The 18377-nt window shown below is 60.8% G+C and overlaps 2 protein-coding genes across 2 annotated transcripts; both read left to right on the forward strand.

Annotated features, from left to right (window-relative positions):
• The first annotated feature begins 1096 nt into the window (after positions 1-1096).
• LOC100737030 (keratin, type I cytoskeletal 42) lies at positions 1097-8909 on the forward strand. Its single transcript, XM_003482983.4, has 8 exons — positions 1097-1567; positions 4778-4860; positions 4974-5130; positions 6222-6383; positions 6949-7074; positions 7254-7474; positions 8451-8500; positions 8629-8909. Exons 1-8 carry the CDS (start codon positions 1106-1108, stop codon positions 8724-8726), a joined length of 1359 nt encoding a protein of 452 aa, XP_003483031.1. The 5' UTR covers positions 1097-1105; the 3' UTR covers positions 8727-8909.
• Positions 8910-11201: 2292 nt separating this feature from the next.
• LOC100737113 (keratin, type I cytoskeletal 17) lies at positions 11202-16669 on the forward strand. The gene is made up of 8 exons (XM_003482984.4): positions 11202-11741; positions 12803-12885; positions 13242-13398; positions 13992-14153; positions 14781-14906; positions 15002-15222; positions 15340-15365; positions 16443-16669. Exons 1-8 carry the CDS (start codon positions 11265-11267, stop codon positions 16535-16537), a joined length of 1347 nt encoding a protein of 448 aa, XP_003483032.1. The 5' UTR covers positions 11202-11264; the 3' UTR covers positions 16538-16669.
• The last annotated feature ends 1708 nt before the right edge of the window (positions 16670-18377 follow it).

The raw sequence follows: 18377 nt of genomic DNA on the forward strand, positions 1-18377 counted from the left end.
CGCCCCTGGAAGCTCCCCATTCAGACAGGCCCCGTGCAGACGCCAGGGTCCTGGCAGCGCCTAAATCATTAGCACCGAGGAGATTAGGTTGGTAATCTCTTTGTCGGTGCGGGCAGGTGCCAGCAGCCAGGATGTGGGATTGCGCTTTTTCCCTCGCAGGGGCCGCCCTTCCCCAGGGCGTGGCGCCATGGGTGGAGAGCTGCCCGCCACACAGGCCCTGCACCCCACACTTCCTCGGGGAGCCCCTGGGGAGTGTCTTTCCTCAGGTACAGGGGTACAGGGTGGGGGGCGATGAGCAGGAGCGGTCACCCGAAACTCTGCTGCTTCCTCTCCATCAGCCCAGCTTGACCGATGTCACAGACTCACCCGAGGGTGACCTCCTGGCTCCCAGGTGTCAAAGACTGTGGGAAGCAGGCCTTACCCTTATTTTACAAACGAGGCAACTGAGGCTCTTGGACCGGATTCCCGAAAGCTTGCATCTGAAGCTCTGCTGTCTGTTTGCCTCTGATAGGGCAGCGTCCAGGCCAGGGGTGCCTCTCCTCCCACAGACCTAGAATGACCCCAGGAGATGGGGTGGGAGTGGGGGAGGCCCTCAGATCAGAGGCTGCTTCGCCCCCCCACCCCCTCCAGCCTGGGGAGTGGCCTCAGGGCCCGGTTGTGCCTGGGAGAGGCTGCGCGCCCGCATCTGGAACTCAGGAATCCTGGGCGAGGGGCTAGCCCAGCCCCAGGCTCCAGGCCTGTGGAGCCTTGTTCTCTAGTCTCCCCCCAAGAATGAGCTCAGCCGCCTAATTGCCGCTGAGGATGGAGGATCACCCTGCCCCGGGGCTGCGGCTCCAGCCCCACTTTTGTTTCCAACAGACAATGGGCTGCTGAGAGGCCCTCGTGCCCAGGCCAGGCTCCTGCCGGGGGAGGGGGCCCACGGATGAGATCTGTGTGTCCGGCCTGAGCCCCAGGCCCTGGGCGGCTGGTGTGGCAGCAAATTACATGGCTGGGGGTTTGGCTCTGACTTCAAGGGCCAGGGACCCAGCCCCCCTTTGAGCCTGGCTATAAAGGGCTGCCCGGGGTCTCTGTCCAGACCAGATCCTCCATCCGACTTGTGGACACCATGGCCACCACGACCAGCATCCGCCAGTTCTCAACCTCCGGCTCCGTCAAGGGCCTGTGTGTGCCCGGCGGGGGTTTCTCTCGGGTCTCCTCCATCCGCGTTGGGGGCGCCTGCCGGGCCCCCAGCCTCCTGGGAGCCGGTACCTGCGGCAACATGTCCATGGCCTCGTCCCGCTTCTCCGCGGGGTTGGGGGGTGGCTACAGCGGGGGCTACACCTGCAGCCTGGGCGGGGGCTTCGGCTCCAGCTTTGGCGTGGCCGACGCCCTGCTGGGGGGCAGTGAGAAGGAGACCATGCAGAACCTCAACGACCGCCTGGCCTCCTACCTGGACAAGGTGCGCGCCCTGGAGGAGGCCAACGCCGACCTGGAGGTGAAGATCCACGACTGGTACAAGAAGCAGGGCCCCGGGCCTGCCCGCGACTACAGCGCCTACTTCAAGACCATCGAGGACCTGCGGAGCAAGGTGGGAGCGGCCGGGCCTCTGTCCTTGGTACCTGCTTCTGACTCACGCCGTCTCAGCTTTGGACCTGGCAGACATTTCTTCTCCCTGCTACGTCTCCATCCTTCCTTCCTTCATTCCTTCACTCTCTCCCTTGCTCTGGATCACAGCCCTGTGCCCGCCACTGGTCCAAGTCCTGGAGGACGTCCCATACCGGGTGGCTGTTTGGAGCGCCTCCTTCTGGGCGAGGGCATTTGGGGTGGGTGATGGGGACGTGGGCAGGGAAGGCTTCAGAACCTTGAGGGCAGCAGAAGGCCTTCCGGGTATGGAGATTAGCATGGACCCAGGTGGCTGCTGGGGGATGAGGCTGGATGTCTCCTTTTCATGATCCCATACCCTTCTGAATCCTCTCCACTCCCTCGCCTGCCTCACCTCCTCCAGGCAGTCCTCCTTGAATGGATGGCACTTGGCTTTTATCCTCAGATCTTGGGGTCCCTTCTACACTTTGAGGTTCCACCTGTGCTTTGCTCACTGTGCTGATTTCACTGAGTCTGACATGTTCTCACAGCTGCTTTGGTTGTGGGTCCTTCTTACTCCTTCTGTGATGGTCCCTCTGGGTGTCCCTAAGGGCAGAGGCTGTCTCTCCTTGCAGACTGAGGCAGGAGTCCCTGGGGAAAGGAGCTGTGTTTTCTTCTTTTCTTTCTTTCTTTTTTTTTTTTTTTTTTGTCTTTTTGCCTTTTTTTCTAGGGCCGCTCCCGCGGCATATGGAGGTTCCCAGGCTAGGGGTCTAATCGGAGCTGTAGCCCCTGGCCTATGCCAGAGCCACAGCAACGTGGGATCCAAGCCACGTCTGCAACCTACACCACAGCTCACGGCAATGCCGGATCGTCAACCCACTGAGCAAGGGCAGGGATCGAACCTGCAACCTCATGGTTCCTAGTCGGATTCGTTAACCACTGTGCCACGACAGGAACTCCCAGAGCTATGCCTTCTCACTCAGACTGGAAGCACACAGGGGGAAGATTTTTTCTGACTTAATCTGCTGGAGGAGACAACACACACACACACACACACACACACACACACACACACACACACACACACACGCACGCATACACACACACACACACACACACACACCACACACTCCTGACCTTTAGGGACGTGACCTTGGCATTCTGTAAACGTGGCACCTGGGTCTTTTGCACAGGCCTTGCCCCTGGAGGTTCCTACAGGGCTGCAGCCTTCCGAGGCAGGTGAGAGGTCAAAGAGGTGCGAGAGCCAAGGGCTTGGGAAGCGCTGGGTCTGGGACTGGCTGGCGGGGGGTCAGGTCTGCTTGGTTTCCTGGTGGAGAACCAGGCCCACCGTTGGCCCCTGTGAGGGGCTGTGACTGCTCCTGCCAGGGATCCGCGCCAGGAAGGGAATTCCTGCAATTGCTCCCTGGAAACAGAGCTGCTGGGAGTGCCAGATCAGATACTGGGCTTGGTCCGGGCAGCAGGGAGCCCAGGGGAGCCCTGGTGAGTCAGTGGGCTGAGCTCTGGGGTCAGCCAGCTCCTCTCCACCAACCCCGAGAGCCCAGTGAACCAGGCCTCTGAGTCACTGACCGGCCTCTCTGGGTTCAATCAGCCGCCAGTGCAGGGAGATGGGTGAGGGGCGGGTCCAGATGGTCCCTCTGAGGCCCTGGGGCTGGTAACAAACTGGCCTTGGGCTCAGTCTGGAACCCGAGCTTTGCCCAGCATCACGTCTCAGAACCTAGGGCCCCAGATGGGCTCTGAGGCCCAGGACGTGTTTATTGCTTTTGCCTCCTGGGTGCTGCCCTCTCTTAACATCTACTCTTTAGCCTTCAAGTCTTAAAAAATTCCCAGTTCTGGAGTTCCTATCATGGCGCAGTGGTTAACGAATCTGACTAGGAACCATGACAGTGGTTAACGAATCTGACTAGGAACCATGAGGTTGTGGGTTTGATCCCTGGCCTTGCTCAGTGGGTTAAGGATCCCGCGTTGCTGTGGCTGTGGTGTAGGCCGGTGGCTACAGCTCCACTTTGACCCCTAGCCTTGGGAACCTCCATATGCCGTGGGAGCGGCCCTAGAAAAAGACCAATAAGTAAATAAATAAATAAAAATTAAAAAAAAAAAAATTCCCAGTTCTCCCCACCTCCACCCACACCTCCTCTCTGTTTCTTCTGGGCAGTGAGGAGGGACCTTGCCCTCCTCCCATCCCCATGGCCCTTGAGTGGAGCCTCTCTCAGGCGTTTCTCACAACAACAACAAAGGCAGCAATAATAGTAACCAACCCTCTGCTCCTTCCAGAGCCCCTCCCTTCCCTGTTATCGTTTAAACCTCCCGGGTGTCCCTGGGGGAAACGAAAACTTTGCCCTGTGTTTGAGGTGGGGCTGCTCATAACCTTATTCATTCATTAATTCATCATTTAATTAAACTAATGTTTCCCGGGGGCTGACTCTGGCCAGGCACCGTGCCTGGGGCTGGGAATGCCAAAGAGAAGGAGACAGGCCCGGCCTTGTTCCTTTGGAGCACAGAGTCCAGTGGAGGAGGGAAAAAAAAAAAAAAACAACACAAAAAAGTCATGGAAAAAAATTGTACTTGGAATTTCTGTTGCGGCTCAGCAGTAACTAACCCAACTAGTATCCATAAGGATGAGGGTTCGATCCCTGGCCTCTCTCAGTAGGTTAAGGATCTGGCGTTGCTGTGGCATAGGTTGGTTGCTGCAGCTCTGATTTAACCCCTAGCCTGGAAATTTCTATTCGCGGCAGGTGTGACCCTAAAAAGAGAAAAAAAAAAATCATGCATGGGAGAAGTACTGTCTAAAAGACATGGGCCAAGGGAAGCTATGACAGGGAGGAAGGACCCAGGTAATCCAAGAGGGCTTCCTGGAGGAGGGGGCAACTGAGCTTAAATTTGCCTCTTTGGGCAAATTCACCCAAAGTGGTGAATTTCTTTGGGGAAGATGGAGTGAGGGTCCGGCAGCTTGGGCAGTGACCCCCATGGCAGGAGAGGGGTGCCCCATGGCTTCCGCTCCTGACGTCATGGTTATGGGAGCCTGGGCAGGGTGCCCCCACCCCTCGTGAGCCCCCCCATAGGGAGCTGGGAGGAGACCATAGGGATCCTGATCCCCCTCACTCTGGCCCACTCTCCAAAGCGCTGCAAGAGGGCTGTTGCGAGGCCTTCCTGGGGCTGCTGGGGGTGCTTGCTCACCAAGCCCGCCGTGTCCCCCCAGATCCTGGCAGCCACCATCGACAATGCCAACTTGGTGCTGCAGATCGATAACGCCCGCCTGGCAGCTGACGACTTCCGCACCAAGTGAGTCTGGGCCTCAGGGGCACCTCGGGGGCTGGTGGGGGTCCGGCTCTGCCTCCCACAGGCACCCCATGGCTCATGCTTCCCTGCTCCCTGCCCCCCCCACCCCCCACCAGGTACGAGACGGAGCTGAACCTGCGCATGAGCGTGGAGGCCGACATCAACGGGCTGCGCAGGGTGCTGGACGAGCTGACCCTGGCCAGAGCCGACCTGGAGATGCAGATCGAGAACCTCAAGGAGGAGCTGGCCTACCTCCGAAAGAACCACGAGGAGGTGAGGCCGGCTCAGGGGTACAGGACAAACTCGCCTGGGATTAAGCACGGCTGGGACCTCCACATCTGCCTGGGCCAGGGCTGTGCTCTCCACCCAGTTCCCACTTCTGGTGGGATCTGGCTGTGACCCTGGGAGACCCCCAGAGGGCCCTGGGTGAGGCCTGGGGGACCCTGTTCCCACAAAGATACTTTTCTTGTCCCTCGAGGTGCAGTCTACCGGGTGGTGACAGTTAACTATCTAATGGGCGCATCCGTCTAAGAACATGCGTGCTAATTATTATAATTAATGGTAATAGCGCCAGTCATAACAGCAAGGAGCACCTGCCCAGCACGTTACAAGTGAATTGCAGCGATTATCTCAGCTGATACTGACAGTATCACTGGGAGAAAGGAGCAAATCAGCCTTTTACCAAGGAGGAAACGGAGGTTCAGAGAGGTCAAGGAGTTTATGCAAGGCTGCACAGGGGCTGTCTGAGCCATATCCACATCCAGCTCCGGCTCCATCCCTCTGCCGCGTTTCCCGCCTCCCAGGATGGACATCCAAGACCCTGCAGGGGCACTGAGCCTGTGGCTTCCTTCCCATCGGACCTCTGGGCTGGCCTGATCTGAGTTCCTCCCTGAGGTTGTCTGAGCAGCAGGAGTCCATAAAGTGTCTCCACTTGGCTTTGAGGCTGGTTATGGGGATTGTACCCATCTCCCCAGCAGATTCGCATTTCCTGGTGAGGTCTGACTCCCCAGGATGGACGTGGGGCCGCTTTCCCCCGCCTGTACTGCATGGTTGGTGGGGGGGGGCAAGGGGGTGGGGCTCATCCCCCACCGTGATGGGGGAGCTGCCATTCTCCTGCCCCGGGCACACATCCGGACTGGGCAGAGTCCACCTCTCCGAGTGTGTTCGGGGAGATTGTCAACATCCGCAGCCCTGCACGTTTGAGACGTGACCACGTCTGCCTCCATCTTCAGGGGTTGGAGCACTTGGCGTGTCTGCGTCTGTCTGTCTGTCCTCTGCACCCATCTCCCCGAGGCGGTAGAGGCAGCCCCAGGGACCCTCCCCAGGATGGCCCTGGGTGAGCTCCTGATCCCCTCTCTGCCCAGGAAATGAATGCCCTGCGAGGCCAGGTGGGCGGGGACGTCAACGTGGAGATGGACGCCGCCCCCGGCGTGGACCTGAGCCGCATCCTGAACGAGATGCGCGACCAATACGAGAAGATCGCCGAGAAGAACCGCAAGGATGCTGAGGACTGGTTCTTCAGCAAGGTGGGTGGCCAGCGTGAGCAGGTGTGCAGGTGTGCACACATGTGCATGCCTGGGCTGGGTGCTGAGCAGGGGCTGGAAAACTCACAGATCCAAAGGATTCCCAGCTGGAAAGACCTTTGGAAACTAGTCAGACCAACCCCCTCACGATCTGGGGGAGATGGGGAGGCTGGGAGAGGCCTCACACTCATACAACCCTTCACTGTGGCCTGGGGAGCAGATCCAGGTCTCCTGACGGCACTAGGGATTCTCAGCCTGGGCATTCATAGGTAGGCATGTGTTTGGCTCTGCATGTCCTCAGTAAGCAGGCACTGTGCACCCGCAGTGCCCAGTGACAGGCACGCAAAGAGTAAAACCCGGGGCCTGCCCTTGAGCAACGCTTGCAGCCCAGTAATGAAGCAAATGCTCGCAGAACTAGCTGAATCCTGCAAGTTCCAGTATTGGACACAGAGGCTGTCTGTGTGCAGGTGGGCTCCGGGCCGGCCCCCCCAGAGACCGTGGGTGGGCAGGTCTGGGTCCCACCTCTGCAAACCTTCTCAATCCCCCTGGGGTCCACCCTGCCTTCCAGACGGAGGAGCTGAACCGCGAGGTGGCCACCAACACCGAGGCCCTGCAGAGCAGCCGTACTGAGATCACGGAGCTGCGGCGGTCGGTGCAGAACCTGGAGATCGAGCTGCAGTCCCAGCTCAGCATGGTAGGGTCTCCGCCCCTCCCTGCCCTGTACCCGTCACCCAGGGTGGCCCCCGCCTCGTGGACCCCCACTCAGAGAACCATTGTCTCCCTGCCCCACCACGCTGGCAGCACTCAGGCTGCTCCCCCGTGGGGGAAGGGTCCCAGCTGGGTCTCACCGGCCACCTACACCTTGGTTCATAGAAAGCATCGCTGGAGGGCAGCCTGGCGGAGACCGAGGCGCGCTACGGGGCTCAGCTGGCCCAGCTGCAGGGGCTCATCAGCAGCATCGAGCAGCAGCTGTGCGAGCTGCGCTGTGACATGGAGCGCCAGAACCACGAGTACCAGGTGCTGCTGGACGTGAAGACGCGGCTGGAGCAGGAGATCGCCACCTACCGCCGCCTGCTGGAGGGCGAGGATGCCCAGTGAGTGGGGGGCTCGGTGGGAGGCCTCGCCCCGGGGGGGGGTCGGGGGAGGGCAGCACTTGCCAAGGCAGGGGGAGGGGTGGAGGTTTGCAGGAAGGGAAGCTGGCATCAGACTAGATGGTGTAGGCTCTGGGGAGCCATGGGTGGAGGGGAGGGATTTTGTGCAGAGTTAGGCTCATCAAGATACGTTAGAACAGTCACTCTGGCTGCAGAGGGAGAAATGCAGGAGGGACCAGCGTAGGGGTCAGGGAGGCCTGTCAGGAGGCTGCTGCAGCGAATGAGGCCAGAGAAGTTCTGCCATAAGGCAGGGTGGAGGGCAGGGAAGGGCAGGTGGAGCATCAAGAGGACGTCTTATAGCAAAAAACAGCAGGTCTGGATGCCTGAACTCGGGGTGAGCGTGGCTCGAAGGTGGGACTCATTAAATATTGAGTGAGCACACGATGACCCTGGGTTTCTTGTTCCAATGACTGTGTGGTGGGTGATGCCATGGCCTGGGAGGGGTGACAATCTGGTTGGGAGCTGGGACGGTGATCAGCCCCAGTGTGAAGGGGCTGAGAATGTCCTGGAGTCTCTATGCTTAGTCATACATCCCAGCTTTTTGCCCCCGACGATGGCTAAGTCCATCCGTAGTCTAACCACAGTCTTTCCTGCTTCAATTCAGTCTACTTGGGGGACCCTTCTGGATATGGAAAAACCACTCGCTCAGCTTCTTGTGAATCCCTGCTTGGCCACAAAGTGCCTCTGGGTCTTCTGCTGGAAGGGTCCCTTTCCTTACTCCTGCCCACTGAGCCTGTGCCTTTTGACCCATGGTTGCCATCCTTTCCCGTGCGCTCCCTGCTGGGACTTCTCTTGGATTTGCTGGGACCTCTCTCCCTTTGCTCTGGTCTTCTCAGCTGCCCCTCCTCCCAGGGGGCTGGGCTCCCAACTGCTACCCCCTGGGGCTGACAGGTCCCCCTTTTGCCCTGTCTCCCTGCAGCCTGGCCGCCCAATACTCCTCGTCCCTGGTCTCACAGCCCACCCGGGAAGGTAAGCGCCTGCCCCGTCCTGCCCAGGGCGGGTGGGGTGAGGCTGAGGACCCTTGTGTGTGTGGGGGGGGGCTTGGGCAGTGCCTCTGGCCTGAGCTTCCCTGTGTCTCCCTCCTCCTCCGCCCGCAGCCACGGTGACCACCCGTCAGGTGCGTACCATCATGGAGGAAGTCCAGGACGGCAAGGTGGTCTCCTCCCGCGAGCAGGTCCATCGCTCTACCCACTGAGGCCCCTTTCCACTTGCGGCAGCCCAGCCTCCAGGGTCAAGGGGCAGCCCTGGCCTCCAGCTCCCAGCCTGCTATTTGCTGCGCCCCCAGTGCCCGTCTGGGCCACCACCCAAGAGCTGTTGCCTTTCTCTCTCTGCTTCCTACAGCCCCTCACCAAGCGGGGAAGGGTGCCTCCTGGCTTTGCCCCGGTGACTGCAATTAAAGCTTTGCGTGAAGTTCAATGCCTCCTGTGATTTTGTCTTGTCATTGGCTTGGGCAGTGGGGGCTGAGAGACCGTGCAGAGGTGGGGGAAGACAAGGAGGGTTTGCTGAGGATGTGGGGCTGCTTGTCACTTGCCAAGCTGTTCTGCCCAACCCATCCTGGCCTGGGGCTCAAAGGAGGGAGGCAGGAGGGATGGGGCAGCCCATCGGGCTGGGAAAGTTTCCGAGAATCAGCCCCTGGGTCCCCATTGCCTGTGGCTGGTCTCTGGGAGGTTCCCGTAGAGTTTCCGGGCAGCCACACCTGTTACAGAGAGCTCCCTGCCTCAGCCTGAGGCGGGTGCAGGGTCAAGATCAGAGGTGGGGGAGGGGGTGCGGGGGGGCTCTCCAAAGGAGTGATCCAGGGTACTAAAGGGGTGGCAGTGGCATGGCCAGCCAGGGAAACCAGATAGGCTCTGTCCAGCTTGCAGGTGGGGAGGGGAGCAGGGTGACTGCCCTGCGGCTGAGTGGGGGGGGGGCGTCCTGTTTCCTTTGGTGACTTGGCAGCTGCTGGTTCATTGGGGAATCGCTCAGCTGCTGGCAGGGGCTGTCTGGGCCTGTCCGGGAAGTGGAAGGCCTCGGCAGTCTGAGGCACAAACACATTCCACCCAGCGGGCCTGCCGGGACCCTGGGATGGAGGGCTGGGCTGGGCTGGGGGTGGTGGGCAGGGCAGGGCGGGGCTGTGGGGCAGGCACCTGGCCCATCCTGAGAGGCCAGGTTAGGGGATGGGGGTGGGGCCTCCTGGAGGGGGCTGCGGGGGAGGGGACCGTCTGGGGGGGATCATTAGGAAGCACTTCTTGTTGAGCAGTGTCCTTTAGGTTTGGGGCTGGCTGGGACCTTGAAGGCAAATGCCCCTCACTGGGGGCCTCTTGGGGTGCAGGAAGGGTAAGGGTGGAGTTTACCTACCCCTCACAATTCTTCCTGTTCCCTTTACTACCCCATCCCCTCCCAGCCACCACCCCACCCCCTGCCCCAAGCCTGAGCTAAGCTCCCCTTTGCCCACTCTGGCCAGGACTCCCCACCTGCGAGAGAAAGTTGGCGAAAGGTCAGAGAAGGAAGCCGGGTCCCCAGTGGGTTCCGCGGATGTGGACAGGGTCAGAACACGGGCCCGATGGAACATAGCCCCTGCAGTGTTTCTTGGTGTCAGGGCTCTGTGGAGGTGGGGGACAGTGCGCCAGAGGCCCCCAGGGAGGTGTAAGGGTGTCGTGGCTGGGCGCGCGTGTGGAAAGTAACATAATGTCTTTTCTATCAAAGGGAATCTTGGTGGCTCCATTTTGCTCCAGTTTCGGCTGAAAACGCCCTCCTGCCACCCTTTCTCTTTCCCTCTTCTCCCAGTAACAATTCGTTTCCGATTAGCCGACCGGGAAGAATGTGTGCCCTGACCTGACCCATGGGAAAGGGACAGGTCCATCACCTGCGTTAGGGATCAATGGGGAGGGTCTTTTCTTCTTTGCACGCGCTTTTTGAGCACCCGCGCCCCCTCTGCAGAAGTAAAGAGCCTTGTCGAGATCTCCCCGTGTTCACGTGTCTCGTGTTCCGACACTGACGATCTGAGCCATGTCCCCAACACCAGGAAAGAAGGGTCCCCACCAGCCCGGTTCTGGGTTAGGTGGGCAGCCCCAGTTTCCTTTCTATAAATGGGGGGCGGTATTTACAGAAACTCCCCTCCCCCATCTAGAGTTGGCCCCCCATCCGACTTGGCTGAGCTACAGTGGGTTGGGGTCCAGCCTCGGAGGCAAGGAGGGGTCTCGGTCCTCGCCATCTCCCCGGCTCCCAGCCCGGGGCCACGACTGCGCGCGGGTGCTGTGTGGCTGGGGGTTGCCTGCGTTTCCCAAACACCTTTGCCTGCCAGATGCAGGGTCCAGGCGGGTGTGGCTGGGGTGGCAGCTGCCTGGGAGGGCCTGGTGACGGTGACGTCCTGCCTGCTCCTCTTCTCCGTATTAGGTCATGGGAAAGCGTAGCTGGAGGGCCCGCCTGAATCACAGGTGACGGGCCTGAGACCAGAGACAGGCACACACACACACACACACACACACACACGCAGACGCCCAGCACGGGGGTTCGGAGAAATGAGGCAAAGCCCCGACGGTGGGAGGGGAGGGGGCCCAGAGCCACCTGGGAGTTGGCATGTGGCCAGCGGTGATGAAAGCCCAGGGGAATGGAAACAGGGGAGCGGGCCTGTCGTAATCACTACGCCCACTTGCCGGGCTATAAAGCAGGCGGGCGAGCCCCGGCAGCCACACGCACCTTGGGCCTCTCTCCTCTCTCGCTCTGTGTCTGCCTGTCACCCGCTGCCGCCACCATGACCACCACCATCCGCCAGTTCTCCTCCTCCAGCTCCATCAAGGGCTCCTCTGGCCTGGGGGGCGGCTCATCCCGCACCTCCTGCCGGCTGTCTGGCAGCCTGGGTGCCGGCTCCTGCCGGCTGGGGTCTGCCAGCGGCCTGGGCAGCGCCCTCGGGGGCAGCAGCTATTCCAGCTGCTACAGCTTCGGCTCTGGTGGTGGCTATGGCAGTGGCGGCTATGGCAGCAGTGGCTATGGCAGCGGTGGCTATGGTGGTGGCTTTGGAGGTGTTGATGGGCTGCTGGCCGGAAGCGAGAAGGCCACCATGCAGAACCTCAATGACCGCCTGGCCTCCTACCTGGACAAGGTGCGCGCCCTGGAGGAGGCCAACGCCGACCTGGAGGTGAAGATCCGCGACTGGTACCAGAGGCAGGCCCCAGGGCCCGCTCCCGACTACAGCCACTACTTCAAGACCATCGAGGACCTGAAGAGCAAGGTGGGGCTCTGGTGGGAGGGAACCCGGCTGGGGGGAGGCACAGCTTTACCCTCCTTCCCTCCTGCCCTTGAGCAAGGCCTGCAGTCCAGCCTGGGGGCTGCCACAGGGTGTCAGGGAGCCAAGGACAGCTTGGCTCTGGCTTGGCCTCTGGGAGCCCATCTTGGGTCCCTTTTGGAGGCAGCGGCCTGGGCTAGGCACAAGCAGGCCCCGTGGAGCTCCCGTGAGCCTCAGTTTCCCATCACAGAGCTTTTTGCCCCCTTGTGGTTACAGGATAAGAGGAGAGGGCGCATGTGGAGGGCTGGGCCCATGGGCTGCCTGATACTCAGGTGCCTGTGCTTGGGATAAGAAGGCCATTTGGGGCCAAGATGAAGTCAGGGACCTGTGTGAGCTCCTGCTGGCACCTGCTGGGAGGAGGAGGCAGGAGAGAGGGGGCGGGACTTTAGGAAGCCACCCGAGTACCTTATTTGGGGATATTTCTGGCTTCCCCATCTCTCCAGACTGAGGCTCCTTGCATTTGGGGTGGGGGCAGGGCTGCCTGCTGGAGCTGGGGGTCAGGGGTTAGCAGGGGTCACAACTTCAGATTTGGAACCTACTCGTTGGTGAGGGCTCGTTAAACCTTCCTTGGGGGAGAACCTCTCAGGAGCACCACTGCCCCAGCTGTAAAGTGAGGCACTTCCCACATCCTCTTTCTGGGATTCAGGACAGCTTCAGCCCCGGGGTGTCCTCCTGCTCCTTTCCGGCTCTCCCGCATCCCCAGCCTGGCACTCCCAGCCGCTGTCTGCTCTGGCTTAAGGCAGCGTCTGGAGTGGGGTGGGGGGGGTCTGTGTAGGGGGAGGCAGGTCCCGGGGGGGAGGGAGACATGTTTTAGCGCATCAGACTCCGACTGACCCACCTCTGTCCTCAGCTCCAGGGCATTAAAGGGTGAGGCTGGATGGGAAGGGCAGCTTCCTGGAGAAGGCAGCCACATCCTGGCCCCCCCCCCCGGGGTGGGAAGACCCGTCTCAGAACCCCAGTCTGGGCTGAGTGTCCCCCACGCAGTGACCTGATCTCTCTCTCCGCAGATCCTCACAGCCACCGTGGACAACGCCAACATCCTGCTGCAGATTGACAATGCTCGTCTGGCTGCTGACGACTTCCGCACCAAGTGAGCCCTGGCCAGGGGGTTGGGGAGGACCTGGAGGCCCCCCCACCACCACCCCAGGATGCCTCAGTTATTGGTGGCAAGGTCCAGGAGCCGGGGGTGGAGGGGGTCCCCTCTTGGTCCAGGATGCAGCAAACACAGCAAGTGCTCAGAGGTTCTGGGCTTAGGGGATGGACGAGAGGAAGCAGAGGCAGGACACAGAGAGGAGGGACGTAAGGAAGCCAGGTTGGGGTGGGGCCTGGCCCTGCGTGGTCCCGGGGCCCCAAGGCTGGGATTGGCTTCCACTTCATCCCCTCATCATCCAAAGATGCACCTGCCAGGCTAGGCATGGTGGCTGAAGTCTCTGGTTCCCTTGGCAGGTTCGAGACGGAGCAGGCCCTGCGTGTGAGCGTGGAGGCCGACATCAATGGGCTGCGCAGGGTGCTGGATGAGCTGACCCTGGCCAGAGCCGACCTGGAGATGCAGATCGAGAACCTCAAGGAGGAGCTGGCCTACCTCCGAAAGAACCACGAGGAGGTGAGGTGGCCGGGGCAGTAGGTCAGAGAGGCAGCTGAGTGGGTGGTGGTGCTCTGGGGCCGAGCCAAGGCTGAGGCTACGGGATGAGCACAGGTGCCCGGGCTGGTCACAAGTGTTGCTCTGTCTCCAGGGCCCTGACCCCACACAGGGCAGCCTCCCCCATGTGCCACCTTGCTCCCCTGCGTCCGGGAACCTCCTTGGGCCTGCAGAGGCATCTTCTGCCCGTCTTGGCCTTCCTCACTGGGACAGGGGATAGTGGGAATCACCTCCTTGCTCCCAGCTCACACCCCTCAAGTCTGGACCCAATGGTGAAATTTGGAAATTAGAGAGGATGTTTTGGGGGCTCGGGCCTAAGAATTAGATTTCTCTTTGGAGAGCCCTCAGCTGAATGGGGGAAACACAGCTTCTGTCCCCAGGGAATGCCCTAGTCCAATAGTGGCGGCAGAGCCCACACAGGGCAGGTGAACCAAAGGAGGGTCAGAGGGAAGAGGGCGGGCAGAACAAAGGAGTCCGTGGGAGGCATCCGGAGAGCTTGCCCAGGAAGGGCTGGGATTGGCATCCAGAGGCTCACACCACCGTCCCTTCCTCCACAGGAGATGAACGCCCTGCGAGGCCAGGTGGGCGGCGAGATCAACGTGGAGATGGACGCCGCCCCCGGCGTGGACCTGAGCCGCATCCTGAACGAGATGCGCGACCAGTACGAGAAGATGGCCGAGAAGAACCGCAAGGATGCCGAGGACTGGTTCTTCAGCAAGGTGGGTGGCTGCTGCAGGCCAGAGGCCTCTCCCAGGGGTCGGGGGCAAGGTCTGAGTCCCCACAGTAAGCCAGCGCCTGGCATCTCGAGTGCCTTATCCCCAGGGAGCCACCCGGACCCCAGGGGTCAGGGTCCCCTGTTGCATCCACAGGCCTGGAGCTTGGCTGAAGCTGAGATCCGGGAGTGGGTGGGAGCATCCCTCCCAGGAATAAAGCCAGAGGGTCCAGACCCAGGGAGCTTCCACCTCTCTCTGAAGAAGTCAGGGACTAGCACCAGGGGGCCTGGCTACTGTCCTGGCGGGTTCTGAATTTTTCTACTCTTGCTCCTTCCACTTACTTGCAGGGATTAGAGATAAAACTTAACATCATTTCAAAGGCTTCTGGGTTTAGGGAAGTGGGAAGCTGGTGAGAGGGCACTACGTCCACTGTTAGGTTTGGGAGGAGGCCTGAGAAACCTAGGGGAGGTCGGGAACGTGGCCGTGGTGGGGGTGGGGTGGGGGGGGAGCGCAGGCGTGGGTCTGGGCACGCAGCGGGCTCTGCGCTGAGCTGAGCGTTCGACGTCACGGGGGTCGTGTGACTTGGGGAAGGGAAGCCAGGCTCACGCTGCCTGTCCTGTGTTCTGTCTGCAGACGGAGGAGCTGAACCGCGAGGTGGCCACCAACAGCGAGCTGGTGCAGAGCGGCAAGAGCGAGATCTCCGAGCTCCGGCGCACCATGCAGGCGCTGGAGATCGAGCTGCAGTCCCAGCTCAGCATGGTAGGGGGCGCTGCCGGGCCCGGGGTGCGCCCACAGGGCCCTGGAGGGGGCCCTGGGCACCCTCGCTGACCCCTGCTCCTCCGGCTCTGCTGCAGAAAGCATCCTTGGAGGGTAGCCTGGCAGAGACAGAGAACCGCTACTGCGTGCAGCTGTCCCAGATCCAGGGGCTGATCGGTGGCGTGGAGGAGCAGCTGGCGCAGCTGCGCTGCGAGATGGAGCAACAGAACCAGGAATACAAGATCCTGCTGGACGTGAAGACGCGGCTGGAGCAGGAGATCGCCACCTACCGCCGCCTGCTGGAGGGCGAGGATGCCCAGTGAGTGGGGGCGGGGGGAAGGGGCCAGGGCTGGGGGCCTGGGGGCCTGGGGCAGGAGTGAGGCTCAGACCCACATCTAATCTTCTCTGTGTTTCTTTTTTCTTTTTTTTTTTGCAGCCTGACTCAGTACAAGCCCAAAGAACGTAAGCATCTTGGGAGTTGAGGGCAGGGCTACATGGGGCTGGCGACCCATCTGCTCATTGCAGGGGAGGGTCCCCAGGAGCTCCGGCAAATGATGGCTGATCCGCAGCAGGGGTAGGGGGAAGGGACCCATAGAGCTCAGAGTCCTGATCAGGTGAGGGAGTCACTGTCAGGTCTGACGGGAGTGGACCAGGGAGGCGGCCTTTACTTTGAGGCTGGAGATGTGGGCCCCGCTCCAGAGACTCTTCTCTGATGGGAAGATAGGAAAATGGTCTCATAATCTTTGCTCTTGAGACCCTACAGATGAGCAAAAGCAGTCTTGTGTCTCAGGTCTCTTGTCTGATGGCAGAAAGGGACTTGGTCCTTGTCCTCCAGATCCCAGTCTGATGGGGGGAGATAAGACCCCAGCTCTGGGACATCCAGTCTAATGGGGTGATGGGACCAGGTTCTTGTCTTGAAGATCCTGGTCTCAAGGGAGCACAGTCCACGCTCTGGAGACTGGAGAGAAATGGAGGTAGACCCCATTTTGTGTAGTCTTCCTCCCGCAGAAGGACGTGGGGGTCAGAATCTAACCATCGGAATTCCCGTCGTGGCGCAGTGGTTAACGAATCAGACTAGGAACCATGAGGTTGCGGGTTCGGTCCCTGCCCTTGCTCAGTGGGTTAACGATCCGGCATTGCCGTGAGCTGTGGTGTAGGTTGCAGACACGGCTCGGATCCCGCGTTGCTGTGGCTCTGGTGTAGGCCAGTGGCTACAGCTCCGATTCGACCCCTAGCCTGGGAACCTCCATATGCCGCGGGAGCGGCCCAAGAAATAGCAAAACAAAGACAAAAAAAAAAAAAAAAAAAGAATCTAACCATCTATGGGGGAGGCAGGACTCACCCAGGGGCACCAGCAAGGGACGGGATAGAAGGGAGGGAGCGGCAAGCTCGAGGGATGCCTGTGCGGATGTGACGTTGAGGGGCCAGCAGAGGCGTGGACACCAAGCTGCTGGGGGAAAGAGCTGGCTCTGTTCATGGGGCTGGGGGCTGAGCCGGGGTCTCTTGGCCCCCGCCCACCCGAGTGTCTGTTTCCTGCAGCCGTGACCACCCGCCAGGTGCGCACCATTGTGGAAGAGGTCCAGGACGGCAAGGTCATCTCCTCCCGCGAGCAGGTGCACCAGACCACCCGCTAAGAACTCTGCTCCCTCGGCCAGCCCCACTGGGGGCCCCCCATTGGCCCTCCAGCCTCCTCAGTCTCAGCACCACCCCCTGCATCAGTCCCTTTCCCACCCCCCTCCCTGACTAATAAAGCTTGTTGACTCAGACATGGACTACCTCCTGGTTGTGGCCACCGCTGAGGAGGGCCCTAGTGAGGAAGGGGTGGGCTTAGGTGGGAGGAAGGGGGGCAGAGGGAGGAGTCCCTGGACACCATCTGTGGTTGACTTGGAATTCAGGGGTCATCTTAGACCAAAGTGAAGACCAGAGCTCGGGTGGGGGAATGGCTTGCATCTCCCAAGGGGCTGGGATCCCAAGGAAGGGAGGGCCAGGCAGTGCCAGACCCAGGGTGATATCAGGGTGTCAGGGGGAGGTCCTAGATGGCCTCTTTTTTTTTTTTTTTAAGGGCCACCCATGTGGCATATGGAAGTTCTCAGGCAAGGGGTGGAAGCAGAGCTGTAGCTCCTGGCCTATGTCACAGCCACAGAAACGCGGGATCCAAGCCGCATTGGCAACCTACACCACAGCTCACGGCAATGCCGGCTCCTTCGCCCACTGAGGGAGGCCAGGGATTGAACCCGTATCCTCATGGAGACTAGTCAGGTTTGCAACCCGCTGAGCCACAACAGGAACTCCAGAGCTGGCCTCTTCTTGCCCTAGGATTAGGTCTGTGACCTTGGGCAATTCCTTCCTCTCGCTGAACCTCATTTTCGTATCCATACATGGACAAGAAGGTCTCAGGAGGCACAGGGGTAAAGCATGAATCGGCTGCTCCTTGCAGTCCTGTGAGCCCTCCTCCTCCAAGAGGGGATGAGGCGAGGGGGATGCAGGAGTGGGGTGGGGGTGGGGAGGAGGGCCAGGACAGGAATCAGGATCCTCCTGGGAGTCCCGGGAGGGGGGGGGAAATGGGGGGCGGGGGAGGCAGCCTGGATGATCAGGGCCCAGGGTTCTGCGTGAGTCTCCGGAAACCCCCGGAAGGGGTTTGTGGCTTGAGGGTTCCTGTTGCCTCATCCCCAGGACTATGCGCTAAAACCTGTGCTTCCAGAGAAGGGTGGTGTCAGGGAGAGAGGGTGGGGCCTCTGCCAGGGCTGTTTCCTCAAATGGTTGGGGCGTTCAGGGGTGGTTGTGCCCCAGGGGCAGCGCCAACCTCCCCCAGATTGTCCCCCTCGGTTCCAGCAGCTTGGAGGCTGGAGAGGATGGGAGGCTGCCTCCTGGGGACAGAGAAGGGGCAGCCTGACCCTGGATGCTCCAGCACCTGCCCCGCCCCCTCACTCTGGAGCAGGCGCTGAGCCAGCAGGGGAGGAGCCCCGAAACCTGGAAGTCTTCCTTTGAGTAAATCAGGAAACCACTGGGCAGGGCACCCGATTTCCCAGTTTTCTTCAAGAAGTGGGCGTACATGGAAGGGGTTAAGGAGGAACGAGATGCCCCGCCCCCCAGTTGACCAACAGGTCTGGACTCCATAGCTGCAGAACCACACCAGGGCCCCCCACCTGCTGTCTCCTGGGGCCTGGAGACTGAAGTTGGGGTCCGGGGCAGGGAGGAGCCAGGAGCCGCCAGAGCCCCGGGGAGGCGTGGCGTGGTGGGGGTTTGGGACCAACAGAGGCCCGGGAGACCTGCTGTCTATGAAGTGGGCAGTGGGTGTGAGGGCTTCGGGCAGGTCACAGGCCGTCTCTGGATCACAGAAGCCACAGTGAAGGATGAGCTCTAGCTAATGGCCCTTCCAGCCTCAATCACAGAGACGTGGAAGACAGTGGGTTTTTTTTTCCCGTAGCGGGGACCACGGCCTGGGGTCCAGGGGCTGTGCCAACAGAGTCAACT

Source organism: Sus scrofa, chromosome 12 (assembly GCF_054392235.1).
Source record: "Sus scrofa isolate SSC_HxYL_T2T_F1_AM1 chromosome 12, Sscrofa_HxYL_maternal_Yorkshire_Landrace_v2.0, whole genome shotgun sequence".
In the NCBI taxonomy this organism is placed as follows: domain Eukaryota; kingdom Metazoa; phylum Chordata; class Mammalia; order Artiodactyla; family Suidae; genus Sus; species Sus scrofa.

Excerpts from the sequence above, each read along its gene's own strand:
- LOC100737113 (XM_003482984.4), top strand. The coding sequence starts at position 11,265 with ATGACCACCACCATCCGCCAGTTCTCCTCCTCCAGCTCCATCAAGGGC. Across the intron at positions 11,742-12,802 it reads TCGAGGACCTGAAGAGCAAG|ATCCTCACAGCCACCGTGGA; the intron begins GTGGGGCTCTGG and ends CTCTCTCCGCAG. Across the intron at positions 13,399-13,991 it reads TCCGAAAGAACCACGAGGAG|GAGATGAACGCCCTGCGAGG; the intron begins GTGAGGTGGCCG and ends CTTCCTCCACAG.
- LOC100737030 (XM_003482983.4), top strand. The coding sequence starts at position 1,106 with ATGGCCACCACGACCAGCATCCGCCAGTTCTCAACCTCCGGCTCCGTC. Across the intron at positions 5,131-6,221 it reads TCCGAAAGAACCACGAGGAG|GAAATGAATGCCCTGCGAGG; the intron begins GTGAGGCCGGCT and ends CTCTCTGCCCAG. Across the intron at positions 7,475-8,450 it reads CTGGAGGGCGAGGATGCCCA|CCTGGCCGCCCAATACTCCT; the intron begins GTGAGTGGGGGG and ends GTCTCCCTGCAG.